Source organism: Oxyura jamaicensis, chromosome 6 (assembly GCF_011077185.1).
Source record: "Oxyura jamaicensis isolate SHBP4307 breed ruddy duck chromosome 6, BPBGC_Ojam_1.0, whole genome shotgun sequence".
NCBI lineage: Eukaryota > Metazoa > Chordata > Aves > Anseriformes > Anatidae > Oxyura > Oxyura jamaicensis.
This window is the reverse complement of record NC_048898.1, coordinates 26,337,412-26,359,364: the sequence shown is the minus strand read 5'-3', so window position 1 is coordinate 26,359,364 and position 21,953 is coordinate 26,337,412. Positions and strand designations below refer to the sequence as shown.

The following is a 21,953-nucleotide window of genomic DNA, read 5'->3' as shown; positions in this document are numbered from 1 at the left end:
ACGCTTCATCGCGTTTTCCCAGATTCTTCTTTACTCATAGATCCTTAGTTTGTATGCAGCAGTCAGTTAGGCATGTACATAGAGATCTAGTGGCACTTTGCCAATAGTGGGGTGATTTTGCAAGGAAGGAAAGTAGCCTGTATGACAGTATACTGGCCTCCAAAATGTAGGTGGTAGAAACCACTTATGAAACTATTTCATTAAGGAAAAAAAAGTATGTTCCTGACTGATATAATTACAGTGTTTTCAATCATGGCTGAATTGGATGTAAGTAGTAGCAAAGAATAATATTTAGGAGAACACCTTGTTTGAGAACAGCATCTTTTGGTGACCACTCCACTTTTAAGGGCTTTGACAAATGGACTTTACTTTTAGTTAGGGAATAAATACAAATATGTTCTGGTAAACTGAATTCGCAGCATACAAACAAAACTAAAAATGTGTGTGTGTATATATGTATATTTCAACTGGAAATTGAAATGAGGGAAAAGACACACTAGGACTATTTAAGTTATTTTCCTTTTTTTTTTTTTTTACTCCCAGAAAACAAAACTAAGCCTTAACCTGGATAATCATGTAAAGAATGTACTTCTTCCAGCAGAGGTTTGACCTCATTCTCCATGAAGTCTGTTTTCCTCCTGGGACTCTCCCTCCCCCATCCTTATGTTCTGTGTTAATTCAATTTTAAGAAAGAGCGCTACTCCCCATGAGAAGTAGGATATGACTCGTGGAGCACAACTGCACATACGCATCTTCTAATGGCAGGGATACCTGGCATCTAATGGCAGGGATACTCCTGCCCCTCCCTCAGCTCTTCCTCCCATCTCTGTGCTTGGACCAGGGTCAGGGTTTTGCTAACCTCTTACTTTTCACGTGGATCATCTCCCATACTAGCTCACCCATCTCCCTACTAGCTCACTCCCAGCTGGTCTGTTTTGTTTTTACCTTTTTTTTTTTTTTTTTTTTTTTTTACCAAAAACAAAACAATCTTATGCAATGACATTTGCTTTCTGTTGAGAGAAGAGGAAAAAACAATGGGAAAGGGTGAATCAGGAGGGGTCAGGTTTTCAGGTAGTTCTTAAACGTGGTCTTTGTACTTTGATGACTAAGGTTTTTTAGTGACAATGAATGTATTTAAGTATTCCTAAGTGGCTGAGGTTTTGGAGAGACTGAAGTTTAAAACCAGGAAAATCAAAAGGGAAAATAAAAGACCTCAGACTAGCAGGTTAGAAGTTGGATGGGTTGATCAAGCTATGAAGAAAAAGGTAAAAACAAATCTTACCCTTCTTTCAGCATTAATGTGCCCTGAATGCAGCCCAGATCCATGTGTTTTAGTCATCCAGTGATAATATTTTACTGCTGTTTGAATATCTTCTATGCAAGTATATTATCCACTTCACCCATTGCAAACATCTCAGTAAAGGAAGCAGGCTATGTCACATTAAAAAAGCCCTGGAAGTGTATCCTTCCAGGCATGATGTTATATAAAATACTTGAGTGTTTTCTAAAGATGTAATGTAGCTAAACTGTGACAAACTAGGCATCTCTCAAAAAGTATTTCTGACTATAGAGTTATGTCTTGCTGTGCAGGTGAGTCTTGAATTTGAGTCTTTTATAGTGACTGGGATATTTTTTTTTAGTATTATTTATTTATTTTGGTAGAATACTGCTAGAAATTTGGAGAATATGAGTATTTGTAGAATACCAGTAGAAATCTGGAGTCATCCCAATTTCTACTGATGTCAAGTGACTGCAATCTGTCCCATCAAATAATCTGTATGGCACTTGAATCTCTGCAGTATAAGGTACCTGAAAGGGGTCTTGGAACGCTCCTTTTGTAGAAAATGAGAATCATTTATCAAGAAATAGCACCAACTTCAAAAAGTATTCAAAAGATAGTGCAGATAGCTAATGGAATAATGTTTCTTGAAGATAGATTACCTCTATCTACGGGCATGGCTGCCTGAATTAAACATACCCTGTGACCTAAGCTAATGCCTGAGATGAAAGCATTGCCAGTTATGATTAAGGGGCACTAATAAACTGTGCCCAGAGAAATGGCATGTGTTCCTTATTTGTGCTGAATTTCAGAAAGCTGCAAGGCCCTGGCACCATGAAGACAGGCTCACACATCAAACTTGAAGCATGTGAACAGTTAGTGAAAGAAAGGGATCACAGGAGGAGAGAGGCCCAAGTAACCACAGTGCACAACGATATCTGTTTCCTAATGATCTGTTTGTTTTAGACCAAAAGTTTATTGTTGCAGTCAGTAAAGATATGAGTTGAATTGCACACACGTTTTGTGTCAGTGTTGGTCAAAGTTTGTATTATTAAGCTTTGAATAAGAAAAGTTTTACAATGAAGTGCCACTTTTTGGTAGACTGTGCATTAAGGCTTACAAATGTACTACCTGCCTACCAGCCACCGAAATTCAGACCATCTCTTGAGGTGCACTTAGCATGGAAAAAAAAAATAAAAAATAAAAAATTCTGCAGGTAGAATTTGCTTTCTGGCACTGCTTTGACTATTACTCAAGATCCTGTCTGTGCCATGGGTTTTTCATCTGTTGGTGGTGTTTGCATTAAGTTGTGTAACTGCTTCTTAATGCCTGTTACGAAAGGATGCATAGATTGCAGCTCCATGAGGTACCCTGCACAAATCACTACTGATAAATGTAAGCATGTTTTCAAAAGTTACTCTCGGTTGAAGTAATTTTACCTTGATTAAATCATTCCTACATAGACCAAATGCTTTATTAATTCAGAAGGCCAGTATAAGTTGAAATAGGCACCAGAAAACATGTAGCTGTGTTACCCTGTAATACAGTGCCTGTTATATTCTTAGCATATAACAGATACAGCTCTCCTGGTTTGGGTGGGAGTTTTACCAATGACTTTAGTATTGCCATGAATTTACCCCAGGTTTCAGGCTAGATCAGCTGAAACACAAGATCATGTAGGCAGAGAAGACATCAGAAGTCCACAGTCACAAAGTTTTTTCATTTTATGCATGATCTACTGTGTTAGGCCATTTTCTTTTATTTAATCTAATCTTAATTAAGCCAAGGTGGCATCTGTACTAGGGAAAGAGTCAAAACACGTCTTGGGCATTGCACTAACTGCAGAGTTTAGCCTTGAATTGAGAAAACTGAAGAGACTTGATGGGGAAGTCTTAGTTTAAGAAAAATGAAAAAAAAATATCTAAATTGGTATTTTGGACAGGGTTGTAATTTGCAATGTTGTTAGCTATAATAACACTTACCTCCTTTCCTTCTCTGACATTAAATTAACACTTTTCTGAACGATTAATTTGAATCCCAATAGCAAGCCCCACAAGTTAGATTTAAAGCATTTCTTCATTGCAGTGTCCCATCAGCATATATTTTCTGTTGTGGTCCTCTGAAAACGCACACCTTTCTTTGCGTGGAGCCTTTTTCAGTTCTGAATATCAAGTGACCATCTGAATATAAAACGTGTCACATCTATGGTCAGAAGCCATCTTATATATATTTACCAGAGGGACAGATGGAACAGAGAAGTGGAGGGAGTGGTCTGTGCTACTGACAGTGAAGTTGCAAAATGGCATTCAGGCTCTTTGATCATTGGTTGTTCTGCTTCCAGATGTTGCAAGTACAGAGATAGAGATGACTTTTCCTCAAGATCAATCTGACCCAGGCTATATGAGATTTAACAAGGCCTAGATTAGAAAATAAATCATGTTTCAAAATATATTGGCTCTCACTTAGACGGCTGATCATGAACAGATAACTATGTTAGCCCTTGAAATATTAGTTAAAATATGGTGTCTAAGATATTTGTAGCTACAATTTGTGATCCTAATGTAAACAAACTATGAAATCTTGCTTCACCTTTTTCATCATACTGGGATTATTGATGATACCTCCTGGCCCAGATGCACTAATGATACACCAGAGGAGCTAAAACTGAACAAAGAATGGTCAAAAATGTCTGGATAATCCCATGATGTAGGCTGATAATTCCTTTTTTTTTCTTTTTTTTTTTTTTTTTTTCCCATTATCCTCTTGAAAGGCTGTACCAGAAACTACCTCTTAGCTGCATAGGAGACATTTCTAGTTTCCTACCTGGCCAGTGCTTACTCATTTGCTTTATGTTGTGCCAATTTTACCTTGTAGCTCACAAGGCGTACTTCCCTGTACGGTGTTTTCCCTGGGGGATTTCTAGAAAGGAGCCTCCTTCCTGATCGTTTTTTTTTTTTTTAGAGTTAATCAACACAAACTTGTAAAGATTATTGTACTAGCCCTCCTCTGTACCTGTTACAGTGGGAAGTCATTGGCTTGGGAGAATGGTAGCTGCACTGAACGTGGTATTGTAGACAAGGTTTTATATCTTTCCTAATAACAACACTTTCCAAATAATGCAGGAATATATTCTAGTTGTGTTGGAAATACAACTAGATGTGGCACCATGTTAGTTGGTCATACTATTGTCAACTTACAACCCCAAGGTGTTTTTTGTTTGTTTGTTTATTTGTTTTACCATTTCTAACTGATCACAATGACAATTTATAGTGAATTTAAGTTGTTAGTTTCTTGGCGCACTCTTGAATTTCATCCCTTTTATTTTGGTCCCTATGTACATCCAATTTCTCTATAACATTTTAATCCCTATTTCATTGGCAGTGATACCCATGGTGGTTGTTTGTTGCTTGTATTTATTTATTTTTTAATTTGTTAAGTTTAGTTATCCCATTCTAAACATGTATATAAGAAATACTGAAGAATAACTGCAAAAACACATATATGAGAAATGTCATGGGTGAAAATGCACAGAGAATTCTGTCACAAGAAAAGCGGGGGAAACCACCCAGCTTGAGTGGTGGAGCTCAGTTTGATCTGGGAGATGCTGCAGTAACTTTCACTGAATGTAAAGGTAAACAAAAACCCTCCAAAAACTTTTTTTTGCTGTGCTCTTGCTATGGAGAGAGAAACAAAGAGGAAAGTGCAGAATAAACATGGTTCCTAAACCCATGATCCGAAATCTGAAAGACCTGTGGAGCAACTCAGTCCTAAGCCTGCAAACAGCTTTACAAAACCACCCTGTCACGCTATGCACCATGTAATTTTCCTGAAGCAATGGTTGACCATGTACAAAATACCAAGCTAGTAATATACACTAACCTTTGATAAAGTGGAAAGGACAGAGCTGCAAAAATATCATTTATTTACAACAGAAGATATTCGAGAATTCTGCTATTCCAAGTGAATATCCAGGAATAATTAAGCAATTTAACAGTCTGGGGTACATGCATAAAAGATTTCTGATGTCAAAGAGGTGTAAGGAGATTGGGAAATTACTAGGTTATGCTTCAAGCATTTTAAAAAAAAAAAGGAAGAAGAAAAAAAAGTAGGATTTTATCCTGTTGTGAGATTAATATGTTATTTAATAACAGAAAGTTATATTTTTGCCTGGTCAATCAGTATTATTTTCATCAAATGCTTACTGATAGCTTGTGAAATCTGGCAGTAGAGTACAATTGTTGGCCTAGGCATAGAACTCAAGAATATTTTTCTGCAGTTTCCAGATCCAGAACACACATAAATGTGAGTAGGAAAAATGCTTTTTCTTGGGAAACAAACTGTGAGAAAATTTCTCAACATGATTTGAATGTCAGAATAGAAATGTAACAACTGGTGAAGCCAGATTAATGCAAAGAGAAGGCCAAAGGCAAGAAAAATAGCTCGTTAGTGTTCTTAGTCAGTTTTGTAGTGCTGAAACAAAACTTATAGCTTCCTTTTTATTTTTATTTTTATAGATAAAATTTCAGTAATGTAAAATTATAGATATATATGACAACCTGAAGCCTAGAGACCTTGTATTTTTCAGTCAGACTGACTTCCAAAAAAAAAAAAAATATAATATGTCTAGACAACCAAGGGAAGTTTAAGTTCAGGTTTACTTTGTGCAGAATGAAACCCAGTGAACCCCTTTTATTTACCCAGCTAAATTGGGCAGAGGTCTGTGGGGAGCTTGCCTTTTGGAGATGGGTCTGCTCACCTGCAGAACAGATAATCAGACAGGAGACTGGAAAATATGGGGGTTATGACTTCTTCACTGGAATATATCGAATCACAGAGTATTCTGAGTTGGAAGAGACCCACAAGGATAATCAAGTCCACGTGGCAGTCTATGTCAGGACCACTGCAGCAGGTCAGAACAGACTCCATAGACCTCCTGAGGCATTTGCAAAAGATGTCCCAAAGTTTCTGACACAATCTGCCAACGAGTCTTATGCCTTTCATGTCAGAAGCGTTAAGCCTCTTCCAGTGGCCCCATGGCAGCACCTACGACTTGACATCAGCCTTGTCAGTGCAGTACCAATGCCTGGGGATGCCTGGGGATGTGATGGCTAGCGGCAGCAGCTCCATGGCTAGTGTCCGACACCAGGGCTCTGGGCTGGGAGACCTCGGTGGCTAAGGTCCCGAATACCTACAACAGAGGGCAGGGGTGTGACATCGTGTGATTGAAACCCCGTGTCATAATCTGTTGTAAGAACTCTTCTGCACTGGTGGTTGGAATAGCTGTCTGTGATCCCGACTTCCAACATCCACAGTGCTTGAAGTTATGAGATGTGAAAAGCCCTTCTAAAGCCACCTGCTGCAGAGCAGAGCCCACCTCAGCAGTAAAACCCACCTCGTTTGGAGATACTGATAAAAGATTTGTCTAGCATCGCATGATAATCAGGGGTTGTGTTATTCTAGAACAATTTGCCATCCCTCAAGGATTAGTCACAGTGAATTTGATAAGATCACAATTTTGTGATTTATTTTTATACTATGTTTTTTATTTATATATATATATATATGTATATTCTCCTCCAAAATGGCCCTCACTGCCCTCAACTCCCAGATTGCTTTGATTTCTTTATTTCCATTTCTTGGTTGTTTCTTTGGAAGGTGAGAGTGCAGCTTTGCGTTCTTAGAGATGGAACCAAGTGAGAGGAAACTGGCCTTCTCACTGTCTTCTGTGGGGGACTTGGCAACAAGTAAAATCCTTTGGGCTTGACACAAAATAAAGCCCTTAGTGGAACTTGAAATACCTCCAGAACCAAAGCTGACTTTATCCTTTATATAACAGAGTTCTGCAGATGTAATGATTTTAATGATTTACACAAATGCATAATATTTTTGATGTAACCCACAGTATTTAAGGCCAATATACAATAAATCAATGTTTCATCTTTGTTATTTTCGAGATAAAATCAACTCTGAGATAAAATCAACTTTGCAAATATCCTCCACAAGCAAAAGCAAAGAACTGAAATACCTGCTCTTACAAAATGCACCCTTTATTTACCATGGGTACGGGGAAGCTTGAATTGTTATGCTAGAAAATTGCTTGAGGTCTGAGCGTGGGAGAATATTGTTCCAATTTCTGTCAGTAAGTGTCCCTAATTTAAAAATGCTGGCAAATTAATTTGGATACTGAAGATTTTCTGATTTGTAGGTAATACAAGTATGTGTGCAATTGCTTGATATGGTGCTTGAATGGTGCTATGTTGTCTGTAATTTTAAAAGTTAGTTATACTGGTTTTAATCCAATAATGCTTTCCGTTAGAACAAAAACCATTTTTGTACTGATGTGAGTTCCAAATTCAAGGGAAAAGCAAGGAGCAGCTTGGGCTGAAATGCCCTTATCTTTTCAAGTAGCAAATATGATATTTGAATGAGAAGAAATTACAGAATCACAATGCACTGTAATACATAGGAGAGAGTCACTGTGCTCTTAATGAATTTTGTTCTTGTTCTCAAGATAAGGGAGATGAAATAGATGAGAAGAAATCATTTATCCTGAAAGGAGATATAAAGAATAGCCAAACCATTTCTATGTACAATCTTATCAGTCCATTTCATGGCCATTTGCCATTCTCAAATGCTCTTAGTATATTGTATACCAAAGAAAATACTGCTGACATCGAGTCCCGCGACTGCCAAATTGCATATTCATTATTGTTCGTAGTCACGTGAGGTGACGTCCGGTCGCTGCGAACAACGAATCTCTTTGTCTGTGTCTTTATTCCCTCCTCATGCAGTTTTTGGTTTCCTAACTTTTGTAGTGCTCCCTGGGCTGAAAGTTTCTTTTTGAAGAGGATGCTGTGTACTCTTTTGTAAATGTGTCTCCATTACTAAAAGTGACATCATGGGAATTGCTGAAGGCAAGTTGGAGTGCAGGACACGGGTAGCCACGATGTAAAAGAAGTCCCCCTCTTCCCGGCTCCCCCCTTGCCCCCACAGCATCCTGTAGCAAACAGGTACTTTGTTGCGCTCCGCTGGATGCTTCTTGAGGAATGTGAATGTTGGAAGGACTAATCCTTAGTGACAAAAAATGAATCCTAGCAGCTTGTTCTCAATTGCAGGCTGCTATGCATGAAGTGGTTTGCAGCTTATTCACAGAGAGCCAGGGATCTGTTGGTTTGCCATCAAATGCAAATCACCTTGCTGTACTCATTGGCGCAGTAAACACCTCGTTTTAAGTTTAAAAAGATGTATTGCAAAACTCAGGCGAGCTCCTACTCCTACAGAGGTCAGTGGCAAACCTCCCATTGACTTCAGTGGTGGCCAGGCAGAGTCCCTTTATTTCTGGAAGCAAGGCTCAGCAGTACTTGAGTTTTTTGGAGCACATGCAGCCCTCAAAGGCTGTTCCTTTACAGCATTCCATTTTTTTTTTTTTTCCCTATTTGCCTGATTCCATGGCAACACATCAGTACCAAGCCCTGAATACTGAAACAAGATTTTACTAGTAAGCCTGAGGATTTATACAAGCGTATCCTGTAAAAAGATCTTGCTGAGCTGCAGTTGCCATTGGACTAATTCTTTATCCTTTTGAGATGAGTGGCAAAATTATCTCTGGATTTATTTTACAATAAGCCAAGAATTTGCTAAGGTTAGAAAGGTTAGAAAAACAAGCTTTGAAATTATACCAGAAACAACTTTTTATTATTATTGTCATTACATACAATCAGTATGTTTAAGTAAAACACAATATTTATTTGCTATTCTTTTCAAAACAGCTTAGAGAACTGCCTAAGCAGTCTCATCATAAATGATGCTAACACAGACTCTAGGAATTGCGTAACATGATGATAAGGCCGTTGAGGTTTTGTTCTGATTTCTGTATTAATTATATCAAAGAAATAACCACTTTCCAACCTGAAAAAGGATCCATTTTAGATTCTGAATGCACTACAGGTCATCTGTTACAGGGATGTGATGCAGACCAACCCTGTATGCTCCGTGGCTGGGAGTTTGCTCAGAGTTACATCACAGTATGCTGAAACTGAGTGCACAGTTTGATCCCATATTTTGGCACTTGACTGCGAAAGGGGAAAAAACAGCAAAGCAATTCTATACCTAGAGAAGGTAAAATTGCCAGTAAGAAATACAAAAGGTCTTTTACAGTGAAAAGTACCTACTAGAAAGTTCCCAAGTAAAAATACAAATGCAATGGAGCAACAAAATGATTAGTCAGCACTAATTACAATTTCAACTGTTTTACGTTTCTTGCATTTTCTTAAACTCTAGATATGACATTCACTGCCACCTCTGTTTGATTCAGCTGTCACACGATCCAGTTGTTGAATCATTTCCTCCAGGGTGATTTTTTTAGACCAGCTCTGCCCCGTTAGCCGCAGCTGGCGGTGCCCCATTGCGCGCGGTCTCATCCACCTAGCTGGGCCCATCCTAGACACCGTGATCAGGGTGAGGCGGCAGCATTACACTGGGACCGCAGCTGCTGTGTATGCAAGGAGAGTTACCACAGTGAGTGATGCAATGCTGGATTTCACTTTTCTGAGTGGTGTTCGGAGCCTCCCCTTGGGATGCAGTTTTCCCCCCTCAGGCCTGACAGCAGGACGTGGCCCCGCCGGCCGGCTGGACCCACGGCACCCGAGGGAGGCAGTGAGGTGCTCGTAATGCAAGCTGAGCGGCGCTGAGGTCAGTAACTGAGTCACTGGTCTGACAGAAGGGCTCCAACTCGATCGATGAAGCCCTTATGTATTTTCTTTTCATATAGACAGCCTCCTGGGCCGGACTCGGATTAGCGAAGCAGTTACAAATCCATTTAGCTTCAGCAGGCACAAACACAAGTGGAATCTGCCCTCCCTTTCTTGCTGACCTTCAGCAAATCTATTCAGGAAGAAGTTGGTATGAAGTCAAACACTTTGTTACAAAGCTGGTCAGCTACAGGCTTGTAATTCCAAAGTGGCCAGAGACGCTGGCTGGAATGCTTTTGGAGAGCAGAAAGGGGGTGTTTGGCACTATCTGGACTAATCGTCATGAGAACTGACACACACAGCGCTAACCAAGGATGGAATTCTTGGCCGATGAGAAAACCGGGAGAAAACTTCAATTGTGAAAGTGCTGTGAGAAATACAATTGGGGACTGCTCTTCTGCTACACAAAATACAGCACCCTAGGTGGTGGTGCTTTTCTATATGCTGTGTACAAGTGCCGCACTGTACTGTGTTTTATTGCAGAAACACAATCTTTTTACACGAATTGTGTGTTTCATGAGATCACGTTATATTGTTGTGGTTTGAAAAGTAGCTGTAAACCCCGAAGTCCACCTTACAACAAATAGAGTATCTTTCCTTGCTAAGCAGGGATCTGAAATCTCTCCTGGCCCCTAAGCTGTAGAATACTTTTAGGAAAGCATCAGCATTTTTTTTTTTTTTTTTTTTCCCGAAAAGAATAGTAAATATTCTCCTCAGATACTCAGTCACGGGAAATGGGGCAATTCACAACTGCATGCAGCAGTTTGGTTTTCTGTCTATCGCATCTTGCACATTTCCTTTAAGTGTGAAAAACATGGGTAATTCTCTAATTCTCCTTTGTCCTAAGTTCGAAGTGGCATCTAGAACGAGAATATGTCCTTGGGTGACTTAAAAAAAAAAAAAGACTGTAAATGGGGTGCTTGCATTAGCATAAAATGATTTTTTATTTTTTTGTCACTTTATACCTGTGTTGCTCTGTATTAAATATCAGTGCAGGCTCAAAGAAATGTAGATACAACCCCCTTTGCACAGGCATGTAACTCAGACTAAGCCCCAGAAATGCTATCTTTAAATAGCCAAGACTGCCGAAGCCAAGACATGCTATTAGTCCGTGTTTGTTTCTGTGCAGCAATCTCTATCAACATTTACTTTTGCATTCAGCAAAAGACAAACTGGCAGCGCTGCAAGGCCAGGTAGGCAGATCGATACCTGTCCCGAATTTTTTGCAATTGTTCTAATTTCAACAGCTCCGAGCCGCTGTGCACCCACACAAACATGCTTTTATGTATTGTTTTTTTTTTCAGGGTTTTTATTTTAGCAGCCCTAATCGGAGAGAAAAGTAGCCGGGAGGAGGGGGGGGATTAAGGCAGCGTGGCGATGGAGCCGGCTGCCTGGAGGCTGCCCAGCGACCCCCGGGAGGCCGGGGTGGCGGCGGGCGGTGACATGAGGCCCGAAGGGGACCACCAGGGACCCCCGGAGGCCCCTGAGGCGGTGCGGGGTCGGGACAAGCGGGGCTCGCTGAGGGGAGCCGCGGCGGCCGGCCGGGCCCGCGCCATGGCGGCGGGCGCTCAGGAAATCGCGTCAGGCCCGGCGCCGGCGGGCGGGCAGGGGGCAGCGGCTGCCGCCGAGCCCTCTCCGCGGGTAGGGACCGGGGTGGAAGCCGGAGCCGGGTCCGGGGCTGCTCCCCCCGGTGGCTGCGGGGCGAGGGCGGGCGGCAGGGGGCGGGCCGGCGGCGGCAGCGGGCGGCTCGGAGCCGTGTGGGCGCGGAGGCTCTGCCCGGCGGGGGCCACCCCCGGCGGCGTCCCGGTGCCGGTGCCGGCCCCTTGGCAGCAGGCGGTGGCGTGAGAGGGAGCAGAGCTCGGGAGAGCGCCGGGTCCTTGCGCCCAGCCCCGCGGGGATGGCGGCCTGCGGGCGGCTCGCAGCCTGAGCCTGGCGGCGCGGAGCGTTCGGCGGAGGTACGTGCCACGTTGGTAGTGCTCGAGCAGGCTTTGAAATACCGAGATACGGGTTTTAAAGGCCGGTTGTGTACGCAAGTGCAACCAAGGTCACCTTGAGCATGATTTGAGGACACGCTTCGTTTGAATTCTTTAGGCATTCAGGGACTCTCTTTTGTATTTATTGTGTAGTTTGAGTATCGATGTGCTTCAGTGTAAAAAAAAAAAAAGGGCAAATGAAACTTAAAGAGTCAGCCAAGAGTAAAAGATTCCCTTATGTACTCTGGTTGTGTAACGATGCCCGAGTGCGAGCCTGAGCGTGCTCCGGCTGCAGTTGGTGCCGGGAGCCCGGTGGGTGCCGCTGGTGCGGGCAGGTACCGCGAGAGGGTCGGGGCTGCCTGGGGAGGCAGCAGGAGGCACAGGGCTGGGATGGAGCCCTCTAGGCCTTGCTCCTGCAAATCTTAGATGGGCACGGGCTCGTTCCCGGCTGGCTTGTAGCTGGGCTGTAATGTGTCATTGCAGGGACAGATGCAGGAGGCAGAATTGTGCTCTGTGGTATTTTTTTCTAGATAAAGGTGCTGGGATTCCTCTGTTGATGGGACTTCAAAACAGCTTAACATGCAGACTTTTGCAGATAGACAACGCTAAGTTGTTTTGTTATGTTTGGCCTCCCTTTTTTGTTTGTTTGAGGGAGAATTATTTACCTTTCTTACTATATGAACGATAAAACATCCATTTTAAAACAACTGTGCAATTTTAGACATCCTCAGTGCTTTTTAATCCAGCGAGCCCGTAACGTCACTGGTGGCAGCAGCGCGTTCAAAATTAGGGGTGTGCTTTTCATGGAGCACTCCTCCGTCCGAGGAGGTTGTAAACTGGTCTGACTGCAGCTAGACCAGGCACATAAAATTTGCTGTGGGGTAGGACTGGGAGAGAACATAAAGGAAATGTTATCAAATTGATTGGTGTCCTTCAGAAGCAAATGATGAAAGAATGAGGTCATGTAGTGCAAGAGAATAGTAAACTTTCAAAAGCGGCCGAAATGCCCTGGCTGAAACGTCCTCCGTATCCTTGTGGCCAAATGGTCTCATCCATGCAGTGAAGAACAGTGGAAAAGCGTAAGGGGGCTGCGTTGACCTGTAATGGGAAGAAGAGAAGGGAAGGAAAAACATGCACACAGCTGATTGGTATGCCACAGTCATGCGAACTGAATGTGGTGAGTTAAATGGTGGTGGGTTTTTTATCATACTAAAATCCTGCTGGTTTCTGACTGTAGTGAAACTTCTTCAGAATCTAACTTTTGCTGAAAGGTGCAAAAATAACTGTTACCTAATTAATTATTAGATACCCATCCCTGAAACGATATATGCATGAGTATTTTGTAAATAAATATATGTTATTTTACAGCTTCTAATCTTCAGTTCAACTCGTGTGTCATGGATGAAACTGCGTTGTCCCTTGGAACGATAGATGTTTCTTACGTGTCCACCTCAGCAGAGTGCAGCATCGGTAGATGTAAGCATTCCAGTGAAGAATGGGTAAGTAAAAACTGAGAATGTGGCTGGCCATGTTCACCTTTTGTTTTGTTGTTTTTGTATGCAAGTTGAAGGTGGACTTTTATATCATCTCTAATGTATGGTACGGTTTTGGTTTTAATATAACTTGAAACGTAAGGAAGAACAAACAGTTCAGTGCTGTGCCAAAGACTAATGATGCTCGATGAGGAAAATCTTCATATTGAACTCTATTCGTAGTCTCACCATCTACTGGTGTGATGTTAGTAATCATTTTATATAATAGTAGACGTGCAGAATTTCATTCCGTAGCAGACTGAGGTCAAACAGAAAGCTGGTTCCTGTTCCAAAAGAGGTACTTGTTTGAAACGTGCAAGGGAAGAGGAGCATGAGTCTAAAGATGCACGGTGATGTAACCGTTAGAGTTGGAGCTATTCACACAGTACAGCAGGCAGAGGAAACTTGGTGGATATAAATAAGGAGCCTATTAAAACTCCGTGTCCTCTATTGAGTGAGTCTGGGGATTTGGAGGAGACAAAGGGGGAAGGAGCAGAGAGGGTTGGGTGGAGCACAAAGCCACATGGGGACAAGCTGGGTGCTGGTTGGTTTAGAAGCATAGGTCGGGAAGAATTAGGCATTGCTCTGGAGAGGAGGAGTTTGAACTTGATGCAGAAGAAGGGTTGGAGACATGGTCAGAGTTGAGGAAAAGGACAGATGTCCTGGCAGCTGGGCTTTGTATCTAGCTAGGAGTAGGATACATTACACAGCAAGCTGTGGTAACAAAGAGATCTGTGAGAGAGTAGGATAAAGGCAGGCAAGCGAAAAAGATAGGAAAGGTTTTGTAAGAAAGTGGTGGTAAGTTTGGTCAGGGCTTGGAGGCAAGCAGAAGCATTTTTGCTACAAAGTTGGTTAATGAGGAGTTAGCATTACTGAGGGTGACAGAGCGCGGAGTGGGCCAGACTTAGCATTTTGGTGCATATTTATTTCAGTTGAAGAGTTAGCCTTGGAATAAGTGCAATTCATACAGCTTGCCAGATGTGATATGTGCATATTTTTGTTTCCACTCATCTTCAGCATTGCTTTTGACTTTCTGGTTGTTTCTCAGTGGGCTGGCTTTCTAGCTGGGTATGTGATGATCTGTATTTGTGTTTCTAACCCATGTGCTTGCTGGTTTTAAGGTACTGGTTCTACCATGCTTCTATTCCATTTGAACATGCGATTTTAAACATATTTCTGTTTATTTTGCTATCTTTTCATTTTGGTTTGTTTCTGTGGCTTCCCTTTTGTTAAAAACTTTACAATATTTGGTTTAGAAAATCTGAATCCAGTGGACCTGATGCTTATGCTCAGGGAAGCAGTAATGCAGTAGACTTTAAAGGGAACAGCCAATGTCTTTGTAAATCTTGTAGTTAAGTACATTTTTGTTGTGTCTTAACAAACAGAATGTGTTCTGTAAATGCATTTACTTTCAATTTTTTTTTCCCATTCTATAATCTTCTAACACTGGAGAAGGCACAGTGATTCCTTCTTTGTGTTGCTTTGAATAAAACTGCCAAAGAACAGCCTACAGAGTCAATGGCGTTAATGTTTCGTGTATATTCAAATTGCAATTTTACAGGGTGTTGTCCGGTAAAAGCTTGAACTGCGTTGCTCATATTATGAACACCTTTACATTAGAGTGTAATTTACAGTTAAATTCTTCACCTTTTCTCAGCTGTCAAGTCCCTTGCTGTTTTGTATTAGAGTTATTATTTCAAAATTTCACGTCAGCAAATGCTGCAATGCTCAAGATGTACAACACAATGGTTTTGCTTTTGCTTTTGTTTTTTTGCTTTTAAATCACATCATTTGGAGATGATAGAATTTGTTTTAGAAAAAATCTTGGAAAAATAAGTATTGGTTTCAGGATTTTTTTTTGTGTGTGTGATAATTTTGTGTGTGTTTCTGGCAGCACCTCTAATCAAAAGTTTTCAAATACCCGTTAAAACATGTTGCTGGATACTGACATGGTGTTCTTCTGTTCCATAGGGAGAGTGTAACTCTAGGCCTCCTCTCTTCCGATCTGCCACTTTAAAATGGAAAGAAACTCTGTTGAGCAGAAAAAGGCCATTTGTGGGACGATGTTGCTACGTATGCACTCCCCAGAGCCGGGTAAGAAGATTACAGGCTGGATTATGTTTGACAATAATGCGTAGTTACAGTGTAATGAAGTTTCAGTAGTTTTCTTACTTTCAGAATTAAGGTCAGAATGTTCTTACTTTGTAAAGGAATATAGTTTTTCTCATTTGTTTGTGGTTATATTTTCTTTGTCATGGAATTAATGGATGACACAGATCTATTGTGATGCTTTGTCTCCCGCTTTTCAGTGCGGACTTACTCCGTGCACAAAACTGTCCAGCTCTTCAGAATTAGTACTAAGAAAATGTATGAAAAAAATTATCTGCTCTACTGGATTAGTAATGGAAATTTGGTGCTTACAAAAGCGTTAAGGCTTATTTTTAGGTTACTTAATTCTCTATCCACACAATAGTCACAGTTTTGAAAGTAAGCAATATACTTCCCTTCAAACTTGAAGAGATCAGTCCTGTGCTTGAGAAGACAGCTTGGTTTTCTGCACCCAAATAGTTCTTGGCTTGTCTGCCCATCCCGGCAGCAAGACCTGCCAGTTACAATGGCAGGGATATTTGTCTGCTGGGAACAGCATCAAGAGGGTGGCACTGGAGACATTGCGCCAGCTGATTTAAAATGTGACCTTTATTGAACTGCATCGAGCAGGTTTTCTGTAGGCTGAAGATGTAAAATGCTGATAAATGGCATAATGCAGTGTGCAACAAGTTCATCATCTGGCTTGACTATGTGTACACCGCAGGCTTTACATTGCACTCAGCTACTACACCTGCACTGAGCTCCATAATTGGCCAGACTGAAATGAGTCTTTTCTTTTCCTTTGACTAAGGAGAAGGTGTTATTTCACTTTATTACTATGCCAAAAGAAAGCTACAGCAGTGATACACAAATGTGGGATAGAAATCCAAATGTGCTGTGAAGAGTACGTACGATATGGGCAGCAAAACAGGCAACTAGTGAAACTGGGACTGCTTCTGACAAACACTGGAGTGTTTTGACTTGTAAAAAGGTTTGTAGTAACTAGGGCCATTATGCATTTAGTCATTAGGCTATTAGTAATTAGGCTATTCCTCTCATGTTGGGGATTACTCTTTAAGAAGAAAAATCTTGTTCTGTATTTTGTCTGTTTAGTAAGTAATTACTAGTCTTGAGATCTCACTTAGGAACGAGGCATGACCTGATCAAGTCTTTTTTTGGGTTATTCCCCAAGAAGATACTGCTCTTACTGCAGACAATAACAAACCAGATCCTCTCATTAGAGTCCACGTTTCACTTTTTTTGTGCTGCATATTTAGTTAATTATCTCAAGGAAGAGGAATAGATGAGCAAGACAGATTTCCTTAGTGAGCTGGCCAAGCTAACACCTTTCTGGTGCTATAAGTGGCCAGTCTTACTTTTCCTGACGTTCTTCCTGCTCTCCTGTGGCTGATAAAGTTCACCAAGCAGAATTACCTGCTTTATTTATTTATTAAGTCTGTGGCCATCTTAGTGTTCTGCCTTACCTGAACGAATTTGGCTCATTAAGGGGTCTGATATTCATCAGTGCTAGTGGTGATGAAAGTTACGAGTTGGGGAGGTGGTGGGAAAGGGTAGGGCATGGCAGTGTGGGAGCTGGGCTGCTCCCTTGTGGTGCAGAGCTGGGAGATTAGCTCACGTCGTCTCACAGAACCACATCTTCTGCCTGACAGAGGATCAGAGCAGGATTAAACAAGCAAAAGCTGAAGTGTGACAAGGCACCTGGAGGATGGATTTCACGGCACAAATTTTTAACCTAATGGTTAGAGCACTGGAGTGGACTCAGGCACTCATTGATGCATCCTCAGATTTGTTGCTGATTTTTGGGAGACCAAGAAATTGTCATTGTGCACAAAATTATGAGTGAACGTTGTGAGAAATTGGTATTAATTGAAAGTTTCCATTTAAGTGCCTAAAGTTACAATTCGTTGATTGTATATACTACACAGCTGTGCCTTAACATGGGGCAAGAGTGTTTGCTGCCACTGCAGTGTGTAATTTCTACCTGCTTTGCAAATGACACAGGACACTCATGTTTTTTCAATATGTGGCAAATGGAGTGTCCTAAACAAACTACAAACAAATAAGACTCTTATCTGTCTCCCATTGCAAAATTGGTAATGAGGCTGTTCTGTAGCTTTGCTGTTGCTGGTAACCATCTTTCTCCTTAACTTCCCTGCCTTTGACTTCCTTGAAATGCACAATCCCAGCGATTTTACCTATAGTTTCCTGTTGGTGCTGTACCAGTTTTAGAATTAGTTTCTTTCTGCCCCAATAATATTTAATCTTTTGGTCAAGGTTCTTAGCTGGAAAATGGAAGATTAAAGTTCAGGTCTGCCTGCCAGGGAATGTTTGTTTATCCGAAGTGGAACTGCTCCCAAACTCATCCCAGAGCAGTTAATAGTCTGACATGGAGGGCCTTTATGTAGCAGGCTGGACTGAGTTTGTTGTTCAGGCAGAGCAGGAATGTGAAGACAGTTTACCATGTAACCATGGATATTCTCACCCCTGGGCTGCTGTTATGTGATGCCTGATCTGCTGTCAAACTGAATGTCACAGGCCGAGCGTAAAAAGGCTCGTGGTTTTACTAATGCTGAGTGTGGCTTAATGAATTTCTGGCTCAAATAGAGGTCTGTATTGTGACAAGTCCTGGTTTATGTTACACCAGAATATAATTAAAAAAAATCTGGCTTGAAGAAAATAACGAGAACATTTTTCTGTACGCAGTGAAGCCTAGAGAATACACTGAAAGCATTGGAGTTGGGAGTAGTGACTTTCTGAATTTTGTTTTCATTTCAAAACATTTTCTGTATACTTGGTAAGGAAATTTAGCACTTCTCTGCGTTGCCTTTTGTTTACAATAGAGGTGAAAAACGGTGCATTATTTTAAATGCTATTAGGAATGTAAAGACACAACTATTCTTATATAGGGAAATGGTTTTCCAATCTTCTCCTTGTTTTTACAGGATAACTTCTTCAATGCTAGTATTCCTTCTTTGGGACTACGTAATGTCATATATATCAATGAAACGCATACCAGGTAAAGTAGCAAGTCTTTCTTTTACTTTTGAAATTCACTGTGTTCTGTTCTTGTGGCAGGGAAATCTTTAGGATAGTCCAGAATGAATGTACATTGCAGTCCTGAAATGCAGGAATTGATGCTGACTTAAGGAAAATAATATACTTGTAAGATTCGGCTGTGTGCATTCAGGAACAGGACAAAGTCCTTTGGGATTATTGGCAAGGAGTGTAAAGGTCATACCTATTTCACAAAAAAAAACCACATTTTTTCCTTCATCGCAAGTGGCAGCATCTGTAGCATAATGCTGAGAGGAGCTGTTTTATTCCCGTGCTTAAGAATGACTTTGGGCTGCATTTTAATTTACTGAGCAGATCTGGCTCACAGTTTAGGCTTTCACTGCTATTACTAATGACAGTTAAATCTGAAAATGTCTTGCTAGACTGTGACTCCTCTGCCTCTGTGGCAGAATGCAGCTCTTGAAAGATGGTGTATTCAACATAAAAATGAGTATGTATTTTTGTGCTACTTGAGTTATATCTTGTCTCCTGGAAGGAAGATGCTGAAGTACACAAAAATCTTCATTTTGTTCTTTGGAAAGTTAATAATGCTTGCTGAAGTTTTTGCAGTAATCATTAGCATAAGCAGATTCTGCAGTGTTTGTGGAACCAGAGCAAACAAAGAGAGGCCAGCAGCCTGAAAGAAATGAGCCAAAGTGTCTGAGTGGAAGAAAGGCAGTATTGTGCTGTGCTTGAGAGGGAGGAAGCTAATGTTAGGGACTGTTCTTTCTTCAATTTGAATTAAAGATTTTTTTTAAGAGTTGAGTCTGTAGTTTAGAATACAGAAAGATAACTGAAATAGTGTTTAACTTTTTATATTAGTTTGAGAAGTCTCATCCTTGAGTGGTTTTGAATAGTCAGAGATTCTTAAATTAGAAACATAAGGGCAACAAAATATGGGTTAATGAACTATTCTGAAATAAAATGCCTTTAGCTCAGAAAGTCATTAAAATCCTCAATGCTCAAACTATAATAAACTTCTGAGGTCCCCTGTGGTTCCACAATAACAGGTGTCTCCATAATCTTCCTAAGGCCAAGAATTATCAGTGGCCTTTTTCTGAGGTGTGAATATGTCAGCTTTGGTAATTTGGAGCAAGATTCTGAACAAAACAATACATCCTGACTGGGTCTGCTCTGTGTGTTTTTTATATCCTTGCTACACGATTAAAAAACAAGTTTTTCTAATTGTTCTGCATTGTGTCTGAGCTTTAAAATGAATACAGAAGCCTTTATACCTTGACAGGTCCCTCTAATAGATGCATGCTGTTACAATTTGTTCTTAGTTACAAAAACTCCTGACAGAAAGAAGCGTATCTCCTTCGCTTTGCTTTTTAGAAAAATCAATAAAACTATCTCAAACTCAGGTGGGAAGGGGAAAATGGAAAAGCAATTAAAACAGCATCACCAATCTACTTTCCTGACAACATGGTTAGCAAAATTCTTTGTCCTTAGAGACAGTCTGAATATCTGTGTACGTGTTATGTGACAGTATTGATTGCTTGTGCATATGCACTCATCCCAATTACAGCAGTTGTGGCTAATTCTGTTTGACATTTTGCAGTATGCAAGTTTCTTCTCATCTTTTATAACTGTTTACAACATGTGTAAATATGCTGAAATGTAGTAGGGAGGTTTAACGGCCAACATTGGCAGCTCAGGTGGCCACAAGGAAATGAGACCTTGGCAGCGTTTCCATCTAGGGTGAGGACTGGGACACCCACTGGAGCATCAGCAATACATTGCAATACACTGCCAGTCCTAAGGACAGACATTTTGTGAAGAGGGATGAAAAAAATGATGGGCTTTGTATGCTTCAGTAGTTTCCTATGCTTCGTTCTGTATCCCTGTAGTTCTTTCCATGTTGCCCTACTGCTGTGTCGTCAACGGCACTATAGGCAGTTGCTTTCTGTGTCACTTGGTAGAGGCAGAGGATAGAGAAACTGCTAATCAGGGCCCAGACTTTCTACCTGGTTCCAGCAACATGCTTCATCTTTCTTGGATTAACAGCTTCTCACAGTTTTTTCTTCTGCATTCATGAAGATCTTTCAGCGGTAAAGTGCAAGCTTCAAGTACTTCCATGTGTGCAAGGTGATGAAAGAGCATTGCGTAATACTGAATAATAACGAATAAGCTCAGGAGTGGTCAGGACTTAAGATACAGAAATTGTAGAAGTTGTTAAGTAGTTCTTCAAATATCTTTACTTATTTTTGCTTTTTAGTATTTAAGTTTCCTTTTTTTTTTTGCCAGTAGTTTATTTTGAGGCTGGCACTCAAACTTGCTTCATGTTTTTGTAGGTACAGAGGATGGCTGGCAAGACGGCTTTGCTATGTTCTTTTTGTGCAAGAGAGGGATGTTCATAAGGGAATGTTTGCGAAGAATCTGACAGAAAATGTGCTGAATAACAGCAGGTAAGATAATGCAAAACCATTTTTTTGAGTGACTGGTACATTATATTGTAATCTACAAATTTGGAAACTGACAGCTGTGAAAACCATGCCTTTAAAATATATTAGAAGATACAGTGTCTTTAGCACAGACATTCAGGACTGTGGCTTTCAATTTCAGTTTGAATACTAAGAAGGGAGATTTGTAATTCTTAATCTCCAAATGAATAGAGCATAGTGGGTGGACAGCAGACTCAGTACACAGAAAAATAAATTGCTGTGTGGAAACTCTTCAAACTTTTGTTGATCTAATTCAAGTTAAATCGTTATTACTAAAGCCATACTATTGTCATCAAAAATTTTCAGTGCTTCACAAATAATGGGAAAGTGGCAGATTACCCTAGTTTATGATGCAACAACAGTGTGAAGCAAAATTGGAAAAAGATTATAGAGTGTCTATACCCACTCTTTGTTTTGTGGAGCTTGTTTCCTATCTCATCTACTGCATCTTAAAAGGCATGTTGATCCCCTGATCAGCTACTAAGGTATCAGATTTCCATGGACACAGAGAAACACAGCCACATGCCCACTCCTCCAGTATAGCTTAGTCAGAAAACTCTCCTGAATTTTTAATGTTCAAGTCCCGTCTGAAGATGATGGCGTTGCTTTTCTAAAACAATGCAGACTACCTCGTGCCACAGTTACAGTGTGTTAATCCACTTAATCTCTCTTACATAAATTTTAAACGGGAAAAACAGCCCATATAAAATTTAGTTACACTTTGTAAAACTGAGATTTCAAGTGGGGAGATACTGTAGAAATGCAAAATAGCAACTGCATAAATCTGTCTAATGAGGTAAATGAAAATACTA

General features: G+C 40.8%; 1 protein-coding gene across 5 annotated transcripts in view; it reads left to right on the top strand.

The window, feature by feature from the left end:
- GPAM (glycerol-3-phosphate acyltransferase, mitochondrial) overlaps window positions 1-21,953 on the top strand; it is a 48,693-nt gene that overhangs the window by 6,177 nt on the left and 20,563 nt on the right. For 3 of the 5 annotated variants that reach the window (XM_035329392.1, XM_035329391.1, XM_035329387.1), the window contains 4 exons: window positions 13,371-13,501; window positions 15,506-15,628; window positions 18,586-18,659; window positions 20,992-21,105. In XM_035329392.1, coding sequence (XP_035185283.1) covers window positions 13,400-13,501; window positions 15,506-15,628; window positions 18,586-18,659; window positions 20,992-21,105 — 413 coding nt within the window. In that variant the 5' untranslated portion in view covers window positions 13,371-13,399. Of the gene's footprint in view, window positions 1-11,892; window positions 11,985-12,906; window positions 13,180-13,370; window positions 13,502-15,505; window positions 15,629-18,585; window positions 18,660-20,991; window positions 21,106-21,953 lie in introns of those variants that run through there. The other 2 variants (XM_035329390.1, XM_035329388.1) reach the window with 2 other exon arrangements.